The 27059-nt window shown below is 31.2% G+C and overlaps 3 protein-coding genes across 5 annotated transcripts; 1 reads left to right on the forward strand and 2 right to left on the reverse strand.

Moving 5' to 3' along the window:
- Positions 1-211: 211 nt before the first annotated feature.
- Positions 212-781, forward strand: LOC114176085 (nodulin-related protein 1-like). Its single transcript, XM_028060997.1, has one exon. It carries the CDS (start codon positions 269-271, stop codon positions 620-622), a length of 354 nt encoding a protein of 117 aa, XP_027916798.1. The 5' UTR covers positions 212-268; the 3' UTR covers positions 623-781.
- Positions 782-10581: 9800 nt separating this feature from the next.
- LOC114175345 (protein MAIN-LIKE 1-like) lies at positions 10582-11915 on the reverse strand. Its single transcript, XM_028060123.1, has 4 exons — positions 11556-11915; positions 11100-11477; positions 10818-10982; positions 10582-10731 (listed from the first exon to the last, which is right to left on the reverse strand). Exons 1-4 carry the CDS (start codon positions 11913-11915, stop codon positions 10582-10584), a joined length of 1053 nt encoding a protein of 350 aa, XP_027915924.1.
- Positions 11916-23987: 12072 nt separating this feature from the next.
- LOC114179095 (remorin 1.4) lies at positions 23988-26342 on the reverse strand. Of its 3 annotated transcripts, none has more exons than XM_028065311.1 (6): positions 26142-26252; positions 25869-25963; positions 25361-25609; positions 24800-25154; positions 24554-24635; positions 23988-24461 (listed from the first exon to the last, which is right to left on the reverse strand). In XM_028065311.1, the coding sequence occupies exons 1-6, from the start codon at positions 26222-26224 to the stop codon at positions 24267-24269; spliced, it is 1059 nt and encodes a 352-aa protein (XP_027921112.1). In that variant the 5' UTR covers positions 26225-26252; the 3' UTR covers positions 23988-24266. The 3 variants fall into 3 exon arrangements, with proteins under 3 accessions (XP_027921112.1, XP_027921113.1, XP_027921114.1); XM_028065312.1 differs by lacking the exon at positions 26142-26252 and adding an exon at positions 26270-26342 and having other exon boundaries at positions 23989-24461; XM_028065313.1 differs by lacking the exon at positions 26142-26252 and adding an exon at positions 26270-26336 and having other exon boundaries at positions 23990-24461; positions 25869-25943.
- Between the last annotated feature and the right edge of the window lie 717 nt (positions 26343-27059).

Here is a 27059-nt window from a genome sequence, read left to right on the forward strand (position 1 = left end):
ATTTATAACATATTTCTTGTATACTTTCATTAAAATTTTCCATTTGTGAGAATTTTATTTTCTCTCTAAGCATAAAGAAAAGAAGGAAACAGAAACAGAGGTTGCCGACACCGAGAGCAAACAGTACCACACGACATGATGTCTGAGAGCAGATAAGGCTGACCCACATATCTTGAACCACAAATTCAACAGATATTTTCTCTTGCAGGATCTTGGGCACGCACTATAAAAACCCACTAACAGTTTTCACAGAAGAAGCAACAAAACAATGGCTTCGGAAGAAACCCAGAACAAAGCGACAACAGAGCAGTCGAGCAGCGAGCTTCTGGCGAGCGCGAAGCTGGTGGCGGACGCGGCGCAGTCGACGCTCCGGAACGAAAGCGACAAGGTGGACAAGGCGAAGGTGGCGGGGGCGGCGGGGGACCTGCTTGACGCGGCGGGGAAGTATGGGAAACTGGACGAGCAGAAGGGCGTAGGACAGTACGTGGACAAAGCTGCCGATTATCTGCATGGGTACAAGGACAAGGCTGCTGCACCTTCTCAATCTGAAGATTCCAAACCTCAAGAGGGTGGTGGTTTGGCCGGTGGTATTGCAAATTTGGCTGGAGGATTTTTCAAGTAGTTCTGCTACAACAAAAAGGACTCACTTTCTTCTTCTTGTGGTTGTTCTTCTATGATGTAATAAGACTCAATAAATATGATCTGGTCTGGTGTTTGTAGAAGAAAGACCTTTTCTTAGTTCCACAAACATGCTAATTACTACTTCTTCTCTTTCTGTGTATCCGTTTCCTTTCCCTTGTCTTTTGAAAATTTAGGATTTTATAATTAAAATCAAATTATAATTAGGTTCAAGTTATTTAAAAAGTGATACTGTTAAATAAAGTAAAATTAGTTAATAAGCTGATGGAGTATAATTCACCTAAAATGTTTTTTTTAATTATATTGCAAGAGTATGGTCTGGTATATTATATGTACCGTCCGGTTTCTTCGGCATTTGATTTAATTCCTACGTATGGATAAGGCGTTTGAAAATTAATTTAAAGTTTATGAGTCTTCGATATTATATTAACATATATGAGTCAGTGAACTATTATTTCTGTAATTATTTTGTTTATAAATAAAAAGTGAACTATCAAAACTAAGAGAAAATTATTTTCTGATCTTAGGATTCTTTATTTCAAGTGAAGTCGTGAGAGTTTTTAAGATTTTTTGTCGGATCATAAGAGCTCGGTGAAACATTTCCTAATGGCACCACTATTTTTAATGTCCTAAACATAACTTAACCCTCTCCGTTTTGCCTCCTCAATTCTTTCACCCGCTCGCTTGGATGCCTTCCACGCCATCACAATTACTGTTGCATCTTCCGCTTGTGCAAATTACCCATCGGATTTAGCCGTAGAGGAGGAAATCCGAGTATTCTTTCTGTCCATTATTAATAAGCATGTATACTTGTCTACGTATTCAAACATATTTATATATAAAAGCTTTTTCTTTTTTCTTATTTTTAATTTTTACTAGCTTCAAATATTTCACTTATGAAAGTTATTTGCGTAGTTAAAATATTTACGAAACTTTTTATATATAGCAATTGCTTATTTTGAATTATAAATAAATTTATTTAGATAAATGCCACAATTGTTATGTATATTTTGACATATATGTAAACCTTGAGTTTGACTTGGGTTGGTAAAAAGATGTTAAAACGATAAATCTCGAGCTTGGTCCGGGATTGGTGAAGAACGGTTAAAGCGACAAATCTCGAGTTTAGTTTGGAGACGGTGAATGGCTATTAAAGCAACAAATCTCGAGCTCGGTGAAGAGCTGTTAAATCGACAAACCTCGAGCTCAACTCATGGACGGTGAAGAGTCGTTAAAACGAAAAACCTTGAGCTCGACTTAAGGATAGTGAAGAGCCGTTAAAACGATAAACCTCGAGCTTGGCTCGAGGGTGGTGAAGAGTTGTTAAAGCATAAACCTCGAGCTCGACTCAAGGGCGGTGAAGAGTCGTTTAAACAACAAACCTCGAGCACGACTTAGGGGCTGTGAGGAGCCGTTAAAACAACAAAACTCGAGCTCAACTCGAGGGCGGTAAAGAGCCATTAAAGCGACAAACCTCGAGCTCGACTTGGGTACAGTGAAGAGTTATTAAAATGACAAAACTTGAACTTGACTCGGGGTCGGTGAAGACCCGTTAAAGCAACGATCCTCGCAAAACCATGATTTCTTTTTTCAGCCTTTATGCCTCAAATATTGATGCTTAAGGCTAGGGGGTTGTGTACCATCCTAGTTGTCTGGCGCCCGACCTAATTCCTAAAGATGGATAAGATGTTTCAAAATCGACCTAAAGTCTATAGACTAGGAATTAGGCCCAAGTTCATCCTTCTACTAGTAGATATTTTATTAATAGATATTTTGTGTATGAGAGATTTTTTGGTCATTCGATTATTATTTTTCTAATTACTTTACCTATAAATAAAAGGTTAACTCCCAAGATCAAGGTGAAACTATTTTCTAGCCTCAATGCTCTTTATTTCACGTTAGGTGAGGGGGTTTTTTAAAATTTTGTCTTTGTAGAGAACACTCTATTTTCTGCTGGAACACATACATGACAACAATTGTGTGTTTTAGGTTGTGTTCTTTTGAAGAGATGAATTTGGAGAAGAATCTGTGGATAAATTTAAGTGGATTAATTTTTGTATTTTTTTTATAAAGATTTAGAAGTAAAAGTGAATGAATTTAGGATGAAGTTTATGAAGGTTTGTGAGGGATTCGAGTGATATAATAGATTAAATTTTTGTAATAGATTAAAATATAAGACTATTATTTTATTCTTATAGTAAAAAATAATATATTATTATTTATTAATAATAAAATTAATTATTATTAATATTAATGTTATTATTTATTAATAATAATATTAATTATTATTGTTATTAATATTATTATTTATGATTATTATTTATATTATCATTTATTATTAATTATGATTTATTATTACTACAATTATTTATTATTATTATTATTATTATTAATTATTATTATTATATATAATAATAATAATTAATAAATTTAATTAGTTATTTTATTTTCATAAAATGAAATTATGTTTAGTCAAATGGAGCATTACATGTCTTTGTGGATAGAAACGATGGACCGAAAAGAAAAAAAAGAAAACACAAAAGTGGAACCAAAAGTATATGCATGTCCAATTTGAAATTTATGTTTATTTAAAAACAAGGTATTATTGTAAATGTGAATAATTCACCTCCAAATCTCTTTGCAATTTGTGGAATGAAAAAGAGTAAAAATCTCCTCATTCGCGTCTGGCTTCCCTCATAAAACCATGGAAAAGAACACGATTTAAAACGCAAATTCATTCTTCATTTTTTTATAAATAATAAAATTCATAGAAAAGAACAGGTCTTAGATATGAAAACTTACTTCATCATTCATCATTCATCATTTCATCACTAATTCATCTCTAACTAATTAGTTTTATTTCGGATAATGATATATTAGCAACATATATATATTTTTTTATAAATTAAGGTAACTAATTAGTGAGATGTTTTTTCCCTTCTGATTTGTTATTTTTTTAGTTATTTTGTAAATAATTCTGGACTAATTTCTCACAAAATTATTGAACTCTTTTTCTCTTTAGTATTTTACCTTGAAGTGGTCTCCATTGTTTTTTTACATTTTTATTTTATTTTTAATAATTTTTCATGTGTAGATGATTAATAAATTTTTGGATATCAATATATTTGAGACATTAAAATTCATAATAATTCTTTACATAATATTATTTATAAGTATTTTACCTTAAGAATTTATAAGTTTTTGTCGTATAGTTTTATTTATTTATATGATTGTATAATAAAATTATTTGTTTGATTAGTCTTATTATCAAAACAATGTCGACCTCTATCGATAAGTCGTCCATCACTTCCTCGTGTCTTGCATTTCTTTTTGGCTGTGGCTGTTCTATCATTGTCACCTCCTATCTGTTAGTGCTCAGAATCAAATTTCTCAACATGTTGTCGGAGTCTCTCCACTTCTACGACATTGTAGGCGGTAGGAAAATTACAACCAAAGGCTTTTCGTCTTGTGTGACACTGTTAGTGGTTGTTATTTTCAAACGCAACCGACCTCAATAGTGGTTGTCAGAGCCATCGAATTAGAAAGCATCCGGTCCCAAATGAACCACAAATTTGGGAAAATGCAACACCTGAGAAAAAATTTCTCCATAGATACAAAAGTCTAACAAGAAAGTGAAAAGAAAATTTCAAAAGCCAAAATGGACAAAGAAAAAATCATTACCAATGTGGTCGACATAAGAAGATTTGAAGAGAGAGATTGGAAGCTGCGATTCACATACAAAAGAGAAATGGAGAGAAATTGGAAGTTGTCATTCATAAAGAGCAAAGAAAGATTTCTTATAAAGATTTAAAAAAGAAATTAGAGCACTCAGAGTAAAACAAATGAGGATAGAAAGGAAAATGTTGGGTTTTGGAAAAATGAAAAAGGGGGTTTTACGAAAATATATGAGAGAAATGAAATTTACGGGGCTTTTATTAGAAAATCCCTTGATAGTTACCAGAGGTTTAGAAAACCTCAGTTACAGTTAGGTATATTTATTAGGAGATGTTATTATAAGCGTAGTTAATAAACCCTTGTAAAAAACATAATTTTTTATAGTGATACTTGCAGATCTTTTTGAAATCATAATTAATTAGTTACATATTATTTGTGAAAAATATTTTTTCCTATAAATTAGGGAATTTTTTGTGGTGAATAAGATATTATTTATGTAATATGTCCAAACTTTCCCTGGTTTCCAAAATAAATATTAATAGATGAATATAATAAATAATAAAAGAGAGAAAAAGAAAACAAATTGTAGCCTACTTAACTTTTCTTTCTCCAACTTCCCATTTCTTAAACCCTCAATACTCTTCATTTGTTGGCTCTCAAGTAAGTATTCACCCACAAAATTGTCCTTTGAGTGATAATACTTTTTATTGAGTATTTATGGATATAGGTTAGTATTCGTGGATGTAGGCCTTTAGATGTTGTTTCTTGCTCTTATTTGTGGGTGTGCTTTGACTTGAAGAGATTATTTTCTTAGTGGACTTCCATTTCTTGCTTTTATTTTTTATGAGTATTTGTGAATGTAAGGCTTCAGGTGCCATTTCTTGCTCTTATTTATGGGCGTGCTTCCGCTTAAAGAGATTATTTTCTTAGTGTGTATTTTCCAACCTCATTTTACTCTCAAATTCATCTTCCACTCTCAAATTCATCTTTCATTTTCATCTATTTTGACAATCAAATAACACCATGTAGGAATCAAAGTTCCCAGGAGCATTTTGAATCAATCCGTGTTTGTAAGTTCTATTAGTTCTATTTCTACACTTTTTGTTTAAATCAATTTTTTTCCACCTTGCATGTAGTCTTTTTTTTGGTTATTTTGTTTTTCCACCTTTTAGATGGTATTATATAAGTTTACAATCTTAGAATCACACTTTGATATTTGTTTGGGCCTTATTGTGGGTGTAGAAAGAGCAAATAAAAAAGAAGTTGTGTAAAGAGTGGTCAGTTTTAGGAACCACATTAGGGCAAGGAAAGCTAATAATTTTTTCTTAAAAATTGATTTGAATGAATTATTAATGTTTTTGAAATATTGAGTCTTTATTTTGAATTTAAATTTGGGGGGTGTTGTGTTTTGGAGTGTGTTTTGATACATGTGTGGGTGTGCTAATAAATGGGATCAGAAATTTGGTAATTTCGGTGATTGTGATTATAATATCTTAATGCTATGAATTTGTGAAGGGATAAAATGATGTTAATCTTAAGTGATAAACTATTTGTATGTGCATGCTATGAAGCTATGATTGAATTTAGATTGTCAATGAAATTATGATGAATTTAGAGCTTTGATGAACAGGAGAAGTGTGGAGGAAAAATAGTGCGGTGAACAATGAAACGTTGTGGATGAGTTGTGTAATGAATGACCTATAATTGTGAACCAAAATAATTCATGATGAAATTTTTGTGTGAATATATGTTATTATGCATAAATTGGAAAGAGACGGCCAGGATGAAATCTAATGCGCTGTTGTGCAAATGTGGGCTGTTGTGTTTTTCATGCCTACAATTTGAGTTTGTAGAAATTGTAAGAAATTGAATATAAATTATGCAGTTGAAATTTTGAGAACTTTGCTATGACTTTTTGAGATGATGAGAGAAAATAATTGATTTATGTTATGTTGTTATGGATTTTTATGTATTAATATATTGTTACTAGTAATTATGTATGCCCGGTGAAAAGAGTAAATTGTTGAGAATTAATGCAATAAAAGATTTATGACAATTGAAAAAGGTAGGTGAGTGATTGTCTTAAGTGCTAAAATATTAGATCTACATTGATGCTTTTTTTTTCTATTGGACCCGTAAACTCACCGTTGGACAAAAAACTTCATAGAAAAGGGGGTTCTTCCTGCACCCCCAATATTTCTTCTGCACCTCCAAATATTCATGCTCTTCCATTTATGTCCTTGGAAAATTAAATAAAAAAAATTAATTAGGTAGACGCAATAATTAAACAATTATGAACTCACAGAGTTAGTTAGTTGCCTGAATTAATTACCAGTAGTGTTTTATATACCCTGCACCCCCTCTTCTTTCACTTTCACTTGCATTGCAATTCTTTCACTTTCACTTTTTCACTTGCACTACAAAAGAAGAAATTTCGTTGGTGGTTGAGGTGTGAATTTTTCAGTTGAGGGTCCATTCATATTTCACCATTTGCTTCATTTCTTCTCAGAAAAAGGTACGCGCATTAGAATATAAGTTTATATTTGATAAGTTTATGTTTGAGGTAAATGTTATAGGTGAAAAAAATAAGAAAAAACTTAGCTGCGTTTTTAATATTTCATGTTACGTTTTACGGAAGTCATTTTTCATGCAGCCATTTACGGAAGTCGACTTCCGAAATCGACTTCCAAAACAGAAGTGAACTTGTGCGGAAGTCAAGTTATGTTTTCCATTCACGGAAGTCGACTTCCAGAAGTGTATATATAAAACGAAAGTTGACTTCCAGAAGACAAGTGAATTTCTATGGAAGTAATTTTTTCCCTTATACGGAAGTCGACTTCCGGAAATGTATGTGTGAAACGGAAGTCGACTTCCGGAAGTGTATGATTAAAACGGAAGTGGACTTTTGGTGAAGTGAAATTTTTTAGTGTTACGGAAGTGGACTTCTGGTCTTTAAGTGAATTTTTCGCAACGGAAGTCGAGTTCCGGAGAGTATTTTTTGTTGTTGTTATGGTAAGTAACTTTTTGTTGTGGTGAGTAAATTTTTTCCACTTTCGTAGTAAGATGGTTTCTCTGCTTTTTCACTTTTTCCACTTCCGTAGCATGCTTTCTCTTATCTACCATGCTTTCTTTTTTCTTTTCTTTTTTTCACTTTTCCACTTTCGTATATGCTTTTAGACTAAGTGATATTTTAATTTAGTTTTATTTTGTAATTTGTAATTTTGTTAGGGTTTGAATAATAACTTATGTTTTATTTATTATTTATTTAATTTTTATTTACATGAATGTTTATTTTTTATTTATATATTTTTTATTGTTATATTTTTGTGTGTTTTAATTATTATTTGCTTAAGTTTACTATTTATTTATTTATTGTGTGTTTGTTTTATATTTTTGAATGAATATTTTTATTTTTTATTGATTTAATTTTATTTATTTTGAAATTTTGTTTTATGGTTGAGTGTTTATGTATGTTTTATTTTTTTATATTTATTTAATTGTTTGAGCAATATTTTAATTTTTTTATATTTATTTTATTTTGTAAAAAATGGTATTGATTACTAATGTTAGATTATAGGTGGTTAAAATTATCTAAGATAGACGATCTCTCTTTAACTTTCATGGATTCACAAGTAAATTCGAGTTTCATATCAGATTTCTCTTCTTTTATAAATGAGATGAGTGATGGAGACTATATAAATAATTTTACAACTGATCATATATTTTCAACACGAGATTAGTTGATTAAGTGGGTTCGAGGGATAGCATTTCATCTTGGTTTTGTTGTTGTCACTATCAGATTTGACAAAGCTACTTGTCAACCTAGGAGGAAAACGTATGTATTGTTAGGCTGTGAAAGGGGTGGTAAGTATAGGAAGTATAAATCTGATGTTCAACCTAGTGTCTCTGGCACAAGAAAATGTGATTGTCCATTTAAAGTCAAAGGCAAACCAATTAGTAATGGAGATGGTTGGATGTTGAAGGTAATGTGTGGATATCATAACCATGATATGTCTCATACACTAGTTGGTCACCCATTTGTTGGGAGGTTAAAATCTTCTGAACAGTCCTTACTTGTTGACATGTCTAAGAATCAAGTCAAGCCAACAAATATTCTACTCACTTTGAAAGAAAATAGTGAGTGTAATGTCACAATGATAAAGCAAGTTTATAATGCAAGATATACTTATAAACGATCTTTGAGAGGTTCAAGAATTGAATTACAACACTTGATGATGTTGTTAGATCGTGATAATTACATCCATTGGAGTAGATGTCAAGAAGAATCTGAAGTGGTTAGTGATATGTTTTGGACACATCCCGATTCTGTTAAATTGTTGAATGCATTTAATATCGTATTCTTGATGAACACCACCTACAAAACCAACAAATATCGATTGCCATTACTTGAGATAGTAGGGGTGACATCTACAGGGTTGACTTTCTCTGCTGCGTTTGCATTCATATCTAGTGAACGAGAATCTAAAGGCATGGACAAATCGAGAAATGCATTTAGGAAACACAACATCAAACATGTATGTTTCATTGTTATTATCATCAGTTATGTTCTTAATTCACTTATAATATTGTTTATGTTAAATATAATAGGGTTGAATCAGCGCACTGGAGCCTGAAGAAAGTTCTAGAAAGTAGTATGGGAGACTTATGCTCGTGTTGGGATGCAATCCATAACGTTATTATCCTCCAACATAATGAAATCAAGGCATCTTTTGAAAAAAGTATAAATCTAATCAGTGACGCGTATAAGGGAGGCATGTATAAAAGATTGGTTGGAATTGTATCAAGACATGCTTTAGGACTCATTGCTGATGAGGTTGAACGAGTCAATCATACAAGATTTGATAGCGAGAGTTGTGGATGTGTGTTGAGAGCGACATATGGTTTACCATGTGCTTGTGAATTAGCACATATGTCTATGGGGTGATTCCTCCGACTGTTCTTCATATAATGTGGACTAGATTAAGCTTCTCAAATATTTCATCAAATGAATCGCTTCCTAGGTTATGCACAGACAAGGAAATTAATATGGTTGTGAATCATTTCAGTGAAGTCGACATTGCAGAAAAAGTAACAATCAAACAAAAGTTACATGAAATTGTGTGTCCTGCAATGACATCAATGGTGGTTCCAATGCAAAAAGTTAAAACCAAAGGTGCACAACAAAAAAAATGGTCATCGATCAGAATGGTCCACTAAGCGTGATCCATCCTACTTTGAGCATGTCGACACCTTCTTTTCCTCTCAGAGTGGTCATTCCTTAAAAAGTGACGCGAAATCTAAAAGGAAATATAAAGAAAGTGCAATTTCGATGTTAGATCAATTTCATCCTATCTGTCACCCTTACATTGTCAATGTTGTTGATGTGGTTGCTGATGGCCATTGTGGGTATAGATGTATTGCTACCTTTTTAGGGATGGGTGAGGAATCGTGGCCCCTAATCCGACATGATCTTTTTAAAGAACTTAGTTAGTGGCGTGATGAATACGCAAGATTAGTAGGATCTTATGACCGTTTTGAAGAACTAAGGAAGTCATTGTTAGTGGAATCGTAAGCAGGGGTATGTTATATCTGTTTCCTGAAACTTTACTGTTTACTTCTTACAAATACGTTTCTTAAGCAATATTAATCATTATTTACATTATTTACAGGCTAATATGGATAAGTGGATGACTATACCCGATATGGGCTACGCGATTGCTAATCGATATAATGTTATCTTAGTCTGCATATCATCACGACAAAACATTATAGTTTTTCCACTACGTACCAAACCACCAATTGATTCAAGACAACATAAGCTAATAGTACAGGACATGTTCACAATTCTCATTTTGTTCAGGTAACCCAATTGTTTTATTTTTTATTTGATTTACAATTTCAATGTATCACATCATTCATTTGTTACAGGTTCACCTAAAAGATGGTTGTCCTATACCCATGGTAGATATCATATCATCTACACATTGTTATCCTGAGGCTCGAGCTTGGTCTGCGTTTTACGCTAATAGGATGCAGACATTTGTGCACTTGATGGGTATGAATACTAGTTATCTCTGCTAAGCTGACATCACCAATAGAAAGTGGAGACCTCGGGATATGCTGCATAAACCCAAATTGGCGCAAGACACGGTCCGACAGATGACGGTGCACAATTTCTCCCAACCGGATGAAGCCACAAAATAGAGTGATGTTCATAAGAGGACGAGTAACCCGATGTGTTGCATAGGGGTTCCAAATGACCCCATCTTACGTAAGTGCATCTAATTGTGCCCTAACCTCAACCAAAGTACAATTCAGTCTCGGTGTCACATAATGTGTCGCCCGAGGTCTCTGTTCATCATAGTTATCCAGTACTTGCTTCCTTCCCAATCCTGGGAAGTGCTCATATATCCAACTCTACAAACAAATGCATAGATTTTTCATCAGTGAAACAAAAAATATGACCAAAGTAAAAAGTTAATTTTCGAAAAATAATTTTGTACCTGTAAAAGAGTAAGATATCCAACTAATTGCTTGGTGTGGGCAAGACTGGCATCGCTAAGCTGCTCATAAAGATGTGTCAATGCAATAGTTCCCCATGCAAACCTTCCACAAGACTGCAGATCTGCAAACATATTGAGGTACGAGACGTTGATGGAGGAAGCGCTCTTATTCACAAAGATGGTGCAGCCAACAAGATGCAGCAGATACGCCCGTGCCACAAACTGCCACTACTGATTGTCACAACACTCAATGTAGACGTCTCTCAACCAACTGAGTCTTACATGGGGACCGCGAAAATGATTCAACTCAGATGATGCCTTTGACAGTTCAACGCCTAAAAGATCAATCACACACTCAAGAGCAACATCGAAGTCTAATGCTTCATTGCTTAAAAGCCCTCCAACTATAGGCAAATGGAGAAGGACAAAGATGTCGTCTAATGTCACAGTCATCTCTCCAAAAGGAAGATGAAAGTTGTCAGTCTCTCTATGCCACCTCTCAACAAAAGCTTGTATGAGACCCTTATCAGGATATTCATATATTATATCACATAGTGGCATCAATCCTGAATTTTGAACAAATGGCTTAACAACTGCATGACAAACTCCAAATCTTTTCAATTTCTTGCCATGGGACACTAACTTCATGTCCACTCGGTCCTAATAAAAACCATTACACAAATATTTTAAATTCATCCACCAATTTCAACAAATAAATTATTAAAGTACAATACTAACTTGGCCATCCCAAATAGCACATGCAACATGATTAGCAAATCCGGTCAACAAAGACGTATCCTCAGGTCCTCCAGGAAATCCTCCTAAAACATCATGGTCCTGCCCCGCAACAACCTCCTCATGGTGAATTATATTTTCTTGCTCTTCATGAATATCAATAGGAGTTGATGATGATGGACCAGCTTCTCCATGACTAGTTGATGAACCAGCTTCCCCATGAGATGATGGACCACTCTCTCTATGATGACCCTTACCTCTTCTGCGAATAGATGCAGTAGGTCTTTGTCTAGGCTTTTGCTCAAAAGCCTCAGCATGTGAAGAACTTGAGCCACCACGATGTGCTCCTCTTGTCCTAACCATGTCTGTAATTAAAAAAAATTATTCAAACAATATAATTAATTAAAATGATCCAAATTTGGAGTTTGCCTGTTTCTTGGTTTTTGGGTTGCTTAGTGGGCCTTTGTGTAGAGAGGAATTGATGCCATTAGAAAGCTTGAGAAGTACTCAGCTTCAATATTGGTTGCTCTCACTACTTGTCTTCTAATTTGGTCTTGTGCCAAAGGTGGTGGCATTGGTCATATGCTCTCTTTGTCTTCCAAGCTCTCTACATCTGAATTCTAGTAGGTTTTCTTCCCTTCTCTTTGTTGGTTTTGTTTGTCTAGCTGATGGTTTTTGTGTTGGGTTCAAGTGGATAATAAATACCAGCACTCATGTGAAAACAAGGAGAACACTATTCATGGATGGGTGAGTGAGTGTTGATGCCGATGCACCCGTGGGTTTCTGGATTATAACCCTAAGCATCTAGTTCCGCAATGCTCTTGATCCCCCAACTCTGTGGCACAAACTCGTACTTCTGTGAGCAACACAATCTCACCAACATTTATCAGAATGATTAATAGAACTATGTTATTTGTGAAATTATGTCAAAAATTATTATCCTCATTCTTCCAATGTTTATCTCCTCTATTTATATCAATTTCATAGTATATCATTTCAAGGTCTTATCCAAACTGTTATAAACAGTTAAATTATATAAAAAGAAGTTAAGCAAATTGATATAGGAAAGATAAAAGTAGGAATGTTTAAAAATGCAGTTTTTTGAGTTGGGTTTAGTTTTAATATTTGGAAGACCCGATACTCTTAGCTAAATAATGATAACTTTGATGGTGGGAAAGTGAATATATTCTTTCTATGCACACACCATTCTTATAATTTGTTTTATACTCTAATCAAAAGTTATATTTTAAAGGATTTAATATGTTAAATGTCGTAATTGTCTATACAGTTATTCTGTTTTTTTAGTCAAGTATAATGTTTAAGAAGATAAAATGCTTAAAATTTATAAAATACATTGTTTTTATACTCTGTTATTAGTTAACTATTTCATTTAATTGTTTTGAGGATAGAACACATTTCCCTTTGTTTGAGGATAGAACATCTTTATTTAATTATTTTAGAATTTAATTGTATGGATATCTTAATTTATTTGAATTTCACTTATTCATATGTAATTGTATTCTTTTTTCATTGTAGGAAGTGGTGCGTCATACAATATATGAAGATTAAGTGGTGGGAGCAAAACAACTTAGAATTAGCACCGCAAGTTTTATAATTGTCTTATAAAATTGTAATGTTTTTTTGGATGAATGAATATTTTGGTACTTTGGTGTAATTATGTTATGTTGATAATAAAATAATTTAGTCTATTAATTTCTTTTTTTATAGTATTATAATTTTATATATATTTTAAATTATCATCAAAAATAAATTTTATTAAATTATGAAAGTATCAATGTAAGTGGAAAATAATAAATAATTAAATATTAAAATCATGACACTTGATAATAACGTAATTTATCTAAAAATTAATTATAATAGTGACAATTAAAAATGTCATGATATAATGATAATAATATTAGTTTAAATGACATTTTTTAATTGAAATTTGTTTTCTATTAAAAATATTACGTGAGTTTTAATTGACGTTATTTACATCTTTAAATCGTCATTGTATACATAGTATAAAATGACGGTTTCTATGGCGGTTCATCTTAAACCGTCATATTATACTTTGTGACGGTAAGAATTACGACGTTTCTGGAAAATGTCGCTCAAGTAAATAACGATGGTTAAAAATGACGTAAAATATAAAAATAATTGTCGCTACTTACACATTTTTTTGTAGTCAAAATTATAAATAATAATTATAATTTTTCAAAATAATAATTATTTATAATTATTATTATTCAAAATTATAATTGATTATTATTATTATTATTATTATTATTATTATTATTCAAAATTATAATTAATTATAAATAAAATTAATTAATATTTTAATTAATTAAATTAAATTAATATTAAAATAAATTTAAAATAAATTTGTTCAAAATTATAATTATTTAAAATTATATTTACTCAATAATAAAATTAAATAAAATTAAAATTATTCAAAATCGTAAATAACTACAATTTTAATTATTCTAAATTATAATTATTTAAAATTATATTTACTCAATAATAAAATTAATTAAAATTAAAATTATTGAAAATCGTAAATAGCTAAAATTTTAATTATTCTAAATTATAATTATTTAAAATTATAGTTATTTAAAATTATATTTACTCAATAATAAAATTAATTAAAATGAAAATTATTCAAAATAAATAACTAAAATTTTAATTATTCTAAATTATAATTATTTAAAATTATATTTACTCAATAATAAAATTAATTAAAATTAAAATTATTCAAAATCGTAAATAACTAAAATTTTAATTATTCTAAATTATAATTATTTAAAATTATAATTAATTATAATTAATTAATATCAAAAGTTATTTACATTAAAATTAAAATTAAGTACAAAAAAAATTATAAACGGAAGTCGCCACGTCATTACGAAAGTGGAAGTCATGCCTACGAAAGTCGTGTCTTCTACGGAAGTCGCGTACGGAAGTCGCGTACGGAAGTTGCGTCTTCTACCGAAGTCGCGTCTTCTACCGAAGTCGCGTCTTCTACCGAAGTCGCGTCTTCTACTGAAGTCGCGCGTTCTACCGAAGTCACGCGTTCTACTGAAGTTGTGTCTTCTACGGAAGTCACACGTTCTACGGAAGTCATGCCACACCTCTACGGAAGTCATGCCTCTCTTACAAAAGTCAGTTATCTCTACGGAAGTCACTTCAGCACGAAAGTCATTTTCAACTATGGAAGTCGACTTCCGGTATTGATGGCTTACGGAAGTCAACTTCCGTAAGTGCCATTTTTAATGTTTTTACGTGATCTACGGAAGTCCACTTCCGAAACTTGTTCTCTACGGAAGTCCACTTCCGTCACTTATGAAAGTCGACTTCCGGGTTTGTGTGGTTTATGTTTTTACATATCTATACTCAAATAAAAAGAATGTCTATATACATAGATGCAACAAAGCAAACATGACAAGAACAATAAAAAGAATTAAAAAATTAAAAAATATAACAGGGGATATGTTTACCTTACCTGTTAATGTAGAAGAATGGTGAAGGGAAGAGGGAGAGCGGAGCAAAAAATAGAGAGGAGGAGTGGGACACCTTAGAGAGGAGAGTGAGGCAAATGAGATATGGGGGATGAGGTGAGGCGGCGGCTAGGGTTTAGGTTAAAACAAAGTGAGACATTAAATAAGAGAGAGGAATAAGATATTAATTGATTTATAATTTTAAGGGTTAAATATGTTTTTGGTCCTTCAAGTTTCAGCGAAATTTGGAATTAGTCTCTCATCAAAACTTTTGACTAATTTAGTCCTTCATCTTTCAAAATGCGTGAATTTAGTCCTTTTAACCAAATTTTGTTAAGTTTATCTGACGTTTCAAGCGCATTTTATGATAGTATTTAAATTATTTATACTGTTTGACACATTTTTGCTTCAATGTTAACTTAAATACTATCATGAAATGCACTTGAAACATCAGATAAACTTAACAAAATTTGGTTAAAAGGACTAAATTCATGCATTTTGAAAGATGAAGGACTAAATTGGTATAAAATTTTGATGAGGGACTAATTCCAAAATTCACTGAAACTCGAAGGAAAAAAACATATTTAACCCAAATTTTAAAATGGTAAAAGGACAATTTTGGATTTTAAGAAAAATTTGGAGGTGCATAAGAAATATTGGGATTGCAGGAAAAAACCCCCCACAGAAAATTCTCTGTTTTGAAGTGCTGGACCGCAATTCTAGCCTAAACTTTTATAAATCATTAATTTTAGAACTGTGTTTGAAGTAATGATATTTTCATAAAGAAATACTACTTTTAGTGTCAAAATATATTTAAGGAACTTAAGGAATAAAACTAAATAATATTACTTTATATAGAAGTACCTCTAGACTTTTGTGATGAATGTATCAAAATAAAACTTCATCTTTATAAAATTCTAAATTATTATTATATTTTATTTTTGTTTGTAATAATCTTAGCTGACACAATTAAATCTTTATATATATAATGTTAAATATATATGTGTTTGGTGTATTTTTAAGGATGTTACGATTTATAAAATAAACACTCATATTATTTAAAATGATGTTGTACTTCATTTCATTTTTTAAAGAGTTAGAAGCAAAATTTAAGTTGAAGTGGATGGCTGAATTGAATTTCGAAAATTTTTCAGAATTAGATGAGGCATTTACTTTGTCTAATAAACTTGTATGATTTTAAAGAAATGACAAGATAATGTTAATTTGTCTTTCAATTTAGAAAACATTTGTTTTAGCTAAAAAATATAAAAAATATGTAGAAATAGGAAAAAGAAGGGAAACACAAACACTTATATTGTTTCCCTCTGACCAGAGAACTGCATTGAATAGTTTAATTATCCTAATTAAAGTAATTCACTTATATTTAAAGTTTTGCAAGCATTTCAGAAGAATTCTGACATGATCAGTTTTTACTTCTCAAGGATACAAAACTTTCAAGGCAATCATCACAAAGCCACCAAAAATCTGAAAGTGTCTTTGGATACACACTTACTTATCATATAAAAAGGATTGGACAAGAACATATAAGTAGAAAACGAGAAGAGAACAGATATTAATAAGTAAAGTTATCAATAAAGAAGATCTTAACCATGTAGAGTTATCTCCTTAGAAAACAAATTTAGTAAATATATCTTGACATAAAAAGGATTCATTTTTTATGTACACATTTTTTTTTCAATTTTACATTTTTTTAAGTAACTGTCACTTTAAATTTAGATAATTATATTTTTATTTTTATCGTTTAAATAATTATTAATCTAAATTTAATTATTTTTATAAATTAAAAGAATTATTTTATTATTTTATACTTTAAATATTTAATTATTTAAATTTAAATAATTATTTATAATTAATTAATTATGATTACACAAATATTTAGCACGAACATATAATGTAAAAGCCACTTCATTCTATTATCAAGTTAAATATTGTAACATCTCATTTAATAGCTTTACGTTACTAAATAAAACGTTATATCATGATCACGTAAAGCAGATAGTAGGAATAGATTGATATAGAGTACTAATACAGTCAGCCAAAAATAACCATATGGGTCAATAACTATATGTACAACCTATACTAAGAAAGAGTTAACTTGTACATTCAAAACTCAAAAAAAAAAACAAACAACATAACCTAACAACTACTGCTAGACATCCAAACCACAGATTAACTCCTGTTCAAGAGGGGAGTGTCTTCACCTGAAACTTTCTCTGCTCACACCAATTAGCAGGTGATCATTGCAAAGGAGAGAACATACAAAGAGAACAACACAGGCAAGAAGGGTAAGCTAACTTAATTAAGAGAAATCATGCAGTTCAATTATGAATATCTAGCAAGAACCTATCACATTCATCAGAATTACTTAAACCACCAAAAGACAACAAAGATACATGACTCTAGACTCAATATATGGATTATGTAAGATACATTGGAGCTCTTGGTGGCGTGCACCTGTGACGGTCCCCAAACTCTGCATAGTTTGAGCTCAAGGGGTTATCACCCGACACTCCTAGGGTAAGTGTTATTCGCGTCTAAGACTGATCAAGTCCAAAGACTAGGACCTCTTGCTACTCCTCACGACATAATCCATTCTGCTCTATCTGAGCATGAATGATTATTGGAGTTTCAGGATACCAACCAATCAGGAGTCCTCATGTCCTTACACACACTAACATACTCTTTGGAATTTCCCTTGAAATCCTAGTCCACCCACAACTTCTCATAATTCGATTTCTTACAATTTCACCACATATAATACCAGCCATAACAATCCAAGCATATTATGAACAAATATCACATTATCTCATTTAAATATAGCTTCATCCATTTAAAACCGAGAAATAAACATAATTCTGCAGTGGTTCTCGCTCAAGGTAGAAGATCTCGCCTAAGCGAGATGGCTATCTCGCTTAGGCAGATCACTCTCGCCTGAGCGAGACTCGAAACAGTGGGCAATTAAAAAATTTGAGCGAATTCTCGCTCAAGCTAAGCTATTTCGCTTAGACGAGAGTGTCTCTCGCTCAAGCGAAACCAGCTCGCCTAGGCGACGGTTCACGCAGGAACAAGGTTGAGTTTCTGGTGTTTTCGCTCAGGCAAGAGCTGCTCGCTTGGGCGAAGATATCAGGTCCCCAATCTGTTTTCACATGCAGAGCCCAGAATTTTCACATGAACATCCAAATTCAGCACAAACAATGATCCAATCATCAAACAAACACGAATTCATGCAATCAAAGTCATCAGAGATAATTTCTAAACGAAATTTAAGCAAAACAGTTGGCTTCCATTACCTTTAGCAATCACTAACTAGCAAGAACGTTTTCAACAAGGGGCACCTCAATTGCATAACCTAAGGAACTGAAAAGTATGAACTTAGAGTGAGAATAGGATCCTAATTCGATTTAGTAAGAATGGAGCTCCAAAATTCAAAATTTGAAGAGAATTGGGGAAACTGAAATTGACTTACATGGATGGGAAGGAAACTCAGTTGGGGGAAGAGGTTCTATTCTGGTCTCAGATTCGCTTGCTGCAACAGGAATGGAGGATGGATCAGAATGGGAGCTCAAGCCTTCTGGTTAGAGAGAAAGTGGGAATCAAGAATAAATGCAGAGAGTGAATGGTTTTGCAAGAAGAGTGTGGGTTCTGTGGTTAAGCAGAGGGAAGAAAAGGGAGAGTAATAAAAAGAGGTTTCACAAATATTTCGTTGTGTCTTATTTGTTTAAAAAATATATCTCGTATCAATTGAATTTTTATTTTGAAGATAAGTAATAATTAAGTTATTTACGTTAATACTATGTTAAATATGTGTTACAATTTATGTTTTTTTATTAATTTTTTTAATTTATTTTTTCATTTGTCAAATTAATACTGTGTCGGTGCTAAAGTACGAATAATTTAGTTTATATATTTATTATTTTAATTTAATTTAGTTCTGCTTTTATTTTTAAATTAAATAATTTTACTCATTTTTAAATTGAGACTAAATTTAATTTTTATATAAATATTATAGTAATACTTTGATTAAAATTAATATTTTTAATAATATTAAATTTATTTAAATTTATATTTTATATTAAACTTTATTAAAATGTTGTTTTAAAATTTTAAATATATTTATTTTGTATTGTTATAAAATTTTATATTTAAATTTATAATATTTATATAAATTATTGATATATAGTGTTTATATAAATATTTGAAATATGAATATGTAAAAGTGGAAAAATTTATATAAAATTATTTATAATGTTAATTCAAATAAAAAAACAATATAAAGTTTGATGTAATAAAATATTAATATAAATATATTTTAAAAAATTAAAACAAATTTAAAATATTTAAAAATTAAAAATAAAAAACAAAAATACAGAAGTGACATATCATACATAATTAATATTTAATTGTGTTAACATAATATAACGGAACTAAACTGGTCATTATACATCTTAAAAAATAAAGATTCAATCAAGATCAATGAAAGTAAGAAAAGATTTTCGAACGACACATAGGAGAACTAACGAAATATTTTATGATAAATAAATCAATACTGTTATGAATTAATGATTGTCCATTGATTTGATACATTTACTCATATATGATTGATACTCGTATGATTCATTACTCTTTATGTAAATATTTGTATTAACTGAGTTGATTTGTTTCCTTTATGAATTACATGTTGTATCTATAAATAGGACTCTTCCTATCAATAATAATACACATATGAGTTGCTCTCTATTCTCTCATTCTCTATTCTCTCTTGTTTCTTCGTTTCTCTATTATCTATTATTCTCTCTATTATTCACTTTATTTCATAACACGTTATCAGCACCATGCTCCAACCAATTGACGACTAGTGGAAGCTTTTTCTCTATAATGACAATGCTCTGCGCGTCTCAATTCAGGCTCTTTCTAATCCTTTCTCAAATTATAATTTTACCTTATATTCTTCTTCTTGTGATAAGAATTATTTAACTTTATTAATTTTCATCTGCATCTTATTATTTTTATTTTTATTTTTATTTTGACGGTGATTATTATTATTATTATTATTATTAATATTATTATTTTATGTGCTAGTTTTAAACACACAAAATGTTGCAAAATTTGGATTTGTGACCCTTGATATTACAAGGAAGAATTCCTTATATTAGATTTTAAATGTTGAAATATATTTAGATGCAATGGATATTGGGATACCATTAAATAAAGAAATAAAGCATCTAAGCAACATGATAAAAATATTGTGAAAAGAGATTTCACAAATATTGTGAATTTATTTCATGCCTATGTATGGTTGGCTGGACAAAGCAATAAAGCTTTTGATGAAAAATCATGAGATCCGCCTAATCTGCTCCATTCCCAAAAGTGAATGCAGCAATCAATATTATGAATTTATTTCATGCCTTTGTATGGTTGAACAAAGCAATGAGCTTTTGACCTCAAGAAAATCATGAAACATGTCCAAATTGGTTCTGCTTCATTCCCAGAAGTGAATGCAACAACATTTGATTTATATTTTCATGATCGTGATCATGATCTTGATTTTGGACATGGTTATAAAGAAAATTTCAAAGACACATTTTGTCACCAGAAGTGGCACAATAATGTGAAAAAAAAAGGAAAAGGAAAATGCGAAAATATTGACAAAAAGATGAAAGTATTTATTATCATTACGATGGTAAAGGCCATTTGAGTTGTACTTATTGTACACCAAAGCATCTTACAAATAATGAGAAGAACATAGAAACACACTTTGCTTATGAAGATGGTGATTTTGATTATGGCCATATGGATGCTACTCATCTTAATATTGTTATTTTCTTTTTGCTAAAGCAAATGGAAGCATTGATCACCATTGATTATGAGAGTGTTAAAAAAATATCTCATATTGATATTTACGTTTATATGAAAAACGAATGTTTGCACTAGTACCAAAAGATATGCGTCTTATTGATAGTGCAACAACTTATACAATTCTCAAGAGTAATAAATTTTTCTTTTGTTTGATAATGTGAGACATCGATGTTAGTATTATTTATAGTACTACAAATATATTTGAAGACTTTAGAAGAGCTATTATACTTCTACTAAGAAGTTGAATAGAAACTTATTAAGTTTCAATGATATTTGTCTAAATGGATATTAAATTGAGACAAACAATGAAAAAGATATGAAATATCTTTATATCTCTGTGATTGAGTTGAAAAAGAAAGTGTATTGGAGAAATTATCAACATTCTCTTATAGTTTGTACTACAAGTTTATTAGTACAATTGAAATGCATGTCATGGTAAACTAGAAGTTTACAAATCAAAATGATTGCCTTGTTTGACATGATCAGTTATTATGATACGAAAAAAAAAAGTTGAAAAACTCATGTGGACACGTTTGAAGCGTGGCAGACCTATTGATTCCAAAGATAAAAACTCTTGAATGAGAAAGGGAGCTAATATGCAAAATGACCTAATCGAAAAGGTTGAAATCCCAAAAAGATTCATTTGACATAATTAATGGTTCGGTTCCAGAAGAACCTGAGGTACCTGAAATGGTTGAAAACGATGAGATCTCAATAAATTATGTCATCAATCATATAATATGGAACCAAAATGAAGTTAACATTGACGAAACTTTTACTTATAACATAGTGATGAATGCTACGAATGACAATGAGGATCAATAAGCAATGATCATTGAAGATTGTTGGCGAAGAAAAGATTGGCCAAAATGAAAATATGCAAAGAAGCATAATTGTATTTGCTTACTAAATGAAAGGTTTTTTGACGTATAGTTCGCATACCTGAAGTTGCGAAACCCGTTGGGTACATATGGATTTTTGCGCAAAAATCAAATTAAGAATGATAAAATTGTTAGATACAAAGCACAATTGGTTGCTCAAGGTTGTTCACAAAACCTTGTATTGATTTATGAAAAAACATATTCACTAGTATTGGATGCAACAACATTGCAATATTCGATTATCTTAGTTGCACAACAAGGTTTGCATTTACATCTAATGGATTATGTTACAACCTATTCGTACGGTTCTTTTGATAATCATATTTATATGAAAATCCCTGAAGGATTTTATTTGCCTAACAATGCAAATTTTAAAGAGGATTATTCAGTAAAATTGAATAAGTCCCTTTATAGATTAAAACAATCAAGACGTATGTGGTATAATCATCTTAGTGAGTACTTGTTAAAGGAATGGTATAAAAATGACCCTATTTCTCCTTGTATTATATGAAAAAATTCGAGAATGAATTTTCCATAATTATTGTTTATGTAAATGACATAAACATCGTTGAAACTCCTAATGAGCTTACAAAGGCAATTGATTGCTTAAAGAAAGGATTTGAGATGAAGGATATTGAAAAAGAAATTTTTTTTTTTGAGATTACAAATTAAGTATTTAAACAAAGATGTTTCTATACATCAAGAGGCTTGTATAATTAAGGTGTGTAAAATGTTCTAAATGGACAAGTCACATTCATTATGCACTCTAATAGTTGTGAGGTCGTTAGATGTTGATAAATGCTCTTCTTAGACCTCAAGAAAATGATGAAGATCTTCTTGGTCCAGAAGCACCATATCTTAGTGTCATAGAAACACTAATGTATCTTGCTAATTATACTTGATATGATATTGCATTTGCTGTAAATTTGTTAAGCAAGATATATTTCTTCAACTATAAGAAGAAAATGATTTGGAGTAAAATATATGTTTCATTACCTTAAGGGTACTACGAATATGAGATTATTTCATCCAAATGATTCAGAATCAGACCTAATGGGTTATGTATATGCATGTTATTTTACATATTCTCACAATGTCACAATGGTTGATCACAACAACATGTTTGTTCACATGTGGTAGCATAATGGTTTCATGATGGTATATGAAACAAACCATAGTAGCAACATCGTCTAATCATATAAAATTACGAGAAAAGTTGTGAATATGTTTGGTTAAGATCTATAATTCAACATGTGCAAGAAATTTGTGACTATCCCCGATAAAGATGGAATCAACAACCATATATGAAGACAATAGTGTATTGTTCAATTGGTTCAATTGAAAGGATGATATAGATATCCAAAAATTCATTCATCTAAAAATATGACAGGTCTATCTGTAAATTTTTGCCAAGAAGAACTTTTGAGCAAATGACTCACAAGTTCGGACTCTGTCACCTTAATGATGTAAGTTTATATGAGGGGGAGAAATAGAATATGTGATGAATAATATTGTATTAAAAAATACAGAATGTTGTACTCTTTTTCCTTCACTAGGCTTTTTCCTAGTAAGGTTTTAACGAGGCACATTCTTTTATCAATGGACACTCAAGGGGGAGTGTTATGAATTAATGATTGTCCATTGATTTGATATATTTACTCATATGATTGATACTCGTATGATTCATTACTCTTTATGTAAATATTTGTATTAACTGAGTTGATTTGTTTCCTTTATGGATTACATGTTGTATCTATAAATAGAACTCTTCCTATCAATAATAATACACAGATGAGTTGCTCCATATTCTCTCATTCTCTATTTTCTCTTGTTTCTTCTCTTTTCTATTATCTATTATTCTCTCTATTATTCACTTTATTTCATAACAAATACATTTTTATTTCTGTTCAATCCATTTTATCCTACAAAAGGAACTAATTTCTAACATGAGAGCATTCTTATGCCCTTTTCTATTCTTTTGATTGATCACCACTGTGAAAGATGTTTCCTATAGTGATGATCCTCCTCTTTTTTGTTTTTCTCCTATCTTTTCTCTTCTCTTAACTTATTTTTCTCTTTACAATATTCTTCACCTAAACCAACAATCTCCAATGGTAGCAAACAGCAACTTCATCAATCTAAAATTGAATTAAGTTAAACTGATAACATCAGCACCACACTTTGATGTACAATGATTGTCCTAAATTCAGAATTCATGATCTTATGTATTTTAAACAACTGATATGTTAAGAAACCATCTTAACTCACACAAAGCATAGTTTTCTAAATTGATGGTCTAAATTTGTCCCATTCTGAAATAGTACGGAAAATTATCCCACTACAGAAGAGTTGTACAGTTAGAAATCACAGAAATGTGTAACAAATATACATAATCCTTTGTGTTAAACCCGAACTCAGTGATGTTATGTAATATATACACACAAATATAATTGGTTTTGTTAGAAGCAGGAACATGGCCCTGGAATTTTGCCTGTTGTTCTAATTATATTAGCCTTCTCTTTTGCTTTCATCACTTCATTCCTTCGCCTTTCCTCTGCTTGAGCTCTGGCTCCCCCTGCAATCTGATTTATATAGTTCATCTTCTCTTCATATTTCTTCAAAGCTTTTCCCCTTTTTCTCTCACTGTCACCATGCTGCATGCACATCCATTCAACTACTTTTCAATAATCATGCATCTGTTACTTAGATCATAAGGGTAATCAAAATTTCAAGCAAGAAACCTCACCTGAAGCTTATTTAACTTGCGTATTGCTTTCGCCTTCTTCCTCTTTTCCCATGACTCTATTGTTTCCAACAACTTCTCGTACCTGATAATTATAACTTACATTAAGCTTTTAAGAACTACAGTAACATAAAGTTTTTTATTTTGTGTAAAAGATATAACATGTTAAAAGACATCATTCTAATTTGTCTTTTTGTGAAAAAAAAAATGTTCAAATCATGTTCATCCTACGGTGTGACAAGTATATACCTTTCTTTGATCTTTTCCAGCTCCTCTCTCTCCCAAGCATCTGCTTTTGTTTCATTGGCACCTGGTCTTGCCGAATTCTGCCTGATCGGCGGCGGTGGAGGCGGCGGCGGCCTTAAAGGCTCCGGCTTTAGAGGCTCCGGCTGATGAACCGGTAGAGGAACTTTTGGATGTGGAGTCTCAGGTTTTGTTTCACCTGTGTTCACCAAGTGCTCATCACTAAAAGTTGGGGTCCTTTTGGGGGGTTGGATCTCAGGTTTTTTACCGTCACTGTTACTCTTTAACTTTTCACCAAAAGTTGAACTCCTTCTCATTGAAGAGGCTTGGTTCATGCCTTTTTCAGGCCTCTTTATATCCACTGTACCATTTTTACTTTTGTCATTTGGGGGTTTAAATAAGTATTCATGCATGTGAAGCATTGCAGAGATTATTCCCTTTCAAAATGAGTAATGTTTTGGTGTTAAACATAATTCACATTCGGTTAGTTTTCACTAAAATACCCAAAGTTTTGTTTTTTTTCAAATAAATGAGGTGAATTTGATGATTTTTTGGTACTGTATGTACCTGAGAACTGTCTGGATGTGCTACCAAACTGTGAAAATGGAGGCTTTGTATCATCCACCTTGCTTTTTCCTCTGCTCAAAGGTGTCTCCCTCATTTTCTTTTGCTGTGGAATCAGTGAAACCTCTTGTGAAAAAATTGCGTATGCAGCAGCAGCAACTGCTGTGGCATGCTCCATTTCTGTGTCATAATCATGACTCATGTTTCTTGAAAATTGTCTCTGGAACCAATTCTGACCCTTTTTCTTATTATCTGTGAAAAATCTTCACTTGAGTTTGTTAATTATCAGCCAAAAGAAGTAGAACGAAGATGAACAGCTTCGTTATCTGTTAACATTTTCACTTGGAGGGAACTTTTATGCAGAAAAGTTATCATGAATGTAAATTCACATCATCATAAGTTTATTAATTTTTAGGATAATGAAGTGTAACAATATATTACCATGATTGTTCGAGAACGTAAAAAGTTCTCACGACAAAATCACACGACGAGAATGGAAAAATTACATCACCTTTGAAGGATGAAATTTTCTGTGTTGAAACTTTCTGATCCCTGCTGCCACCAATATCAGCTTTATTCTCTTCCTCTGCACCAGTTAATTTCACTCTAGCAAAAAGTTTTCAGCAAAAACACAATATTCATGGACCAAAACTTTAGACAGCAATTTTGGTTACATGCATGTGGATCTATAGCATGTGAGAAAGATTGTGCAGAATAGAAATTAATTAATATAATATTATTTATCTATAACCTTTCTGAATTACGTGGTAATTAATAACTCTACCTTTTCAGCAGAGTTAATTGTTGTTCATGGAAACAGCAGTAGCATGAGATGTGGAAATTACAATAAATGACACATGTTAGCATCCAACATTTGAACAGGGTAAAAGGGTAAAAGCAAGAATGGCTAACCTTATTTGCTTCATCAAAGTTTCCATTCTATAGGAAGAATTTTTCTGATCTTTCACTTCCCTTTTATTGGCAATGCTTTGTAATAAAGTAAAGGGGTTGAAGCTTATTTGAAAGGGAATAAATATACTTTGCATGTGTTGTTTGGTTTGGAACTGAATTAAGTGCCTTGTGGTGGAAGACAGGTATTCTTTTCTTCTTTGAAAACTTTCAATTAAGCATGGGATCTTGCTTGGTCTTCTTCACCACATTTTCTAAATATTTCTCCCAACAAAGTTTTAAGAGTTGAAGTAAATATTCATAGTTTGTTTTTTCTTGCATGGTTTGAAACATTTAATGAATTAGCATGTGGAAGTTCTAAAGGAATAAGGTGTTCATTTCATAATGTCTTTATCATATATGTGTGGAGAGACTCAATGGCTTTCTTTATGGATTCCACATATAGTTATTAGCTTGAAGTAGTGAAATATTTTAACCTTATTTTTAATTTTACAATTCCTATGAAATTTAATTATATTAACTTTTTTTCATTTTTTATAATAAGATCATTCAAATTTATTAGATGTTAATTACTAACAATTTCAAATATTTATCACTTAAAGTTTGCCAATATTAATTAAAAGTAATCATTTAAACTTTAATAAAAATAAATGAATATGGTTAATATATGTAGAACGACACTATTACAAACATTAGTTAATGGAAGGAAAAAATAAAATTAACAATTAACTTTTGTTTGATAAAGAGGGTGAAAAAAAGTTGTAAGTTCAACATTATCCACCAACCAAAAATT

The sequence above is a fragment of the Vigna unguiculata genome, chromosome 3 (assembly GCF_004118075.2).
Source record: "Vigna unguiculata cultivar IT97K-499-35 chromosome 3, ASM411807v1, whole genome shotgun sequence".
Lineage (NCBI taxonomy): Eukaryota > Viridiplantae > Streptophyta > Magnoliopsida > Fabales > Fabaceae > Vigna > Vigna unguiculata.

Excerpts from the sequence above, each read along its gene's own strand:
- LOC114176085 (XM_028060997.1), top strand. The coding sequence starts at position 269 with ATGGCTTCGGAAGAAACCCAGAACAAAGCGACAACAGAGCAGTCGAGC.
- LOC114175345 (XM_028060123.1), bottom strand. The coding sequence starts at position 11,915 with ATGGTTAGGACAAGAGGAGCACATCGTGGTGGCTCAAGTTCTTCACAT. Across the intron at positions 10,983-11,099 it reads ATCATTTTCGCGGTCCCCAT|AGCGCTTCCTCCATCAACGT; the intron begins GTAAGACTCAGT and ends TTTGTGAATAAG. Across the intron at positions 10,732-10,817 it reads GATATCTTACTCTTTTACAG|AGTTGGATATATGAGCACTT; the intron begins GTACAAAATTAT and ends ATTTGTTTGTAG.
- LOC114179095 (XM_028065311.1), bottom strand. The coding sequence starts at position 26,224 with ATGCTAACATGTGTCATTTATTGTAATTTCCACATCTCATGCTACTGC. Across the intron at positions 25,610-25,868 it reads GAAAATTTCATCCTTCAAAG|ATAATAAGAAAAAGGGTCAG; the intron begins GTGATGTAATTT and ends GATTTTTCACAG. Across the intron at positions 24,636-24,799 it reads CTGGAAAAGATCAAAGAAAG|GTACGAGAAGTTGTTGGAAA; the intron begins GTATATACTTGT and ends TATAATTATCAG.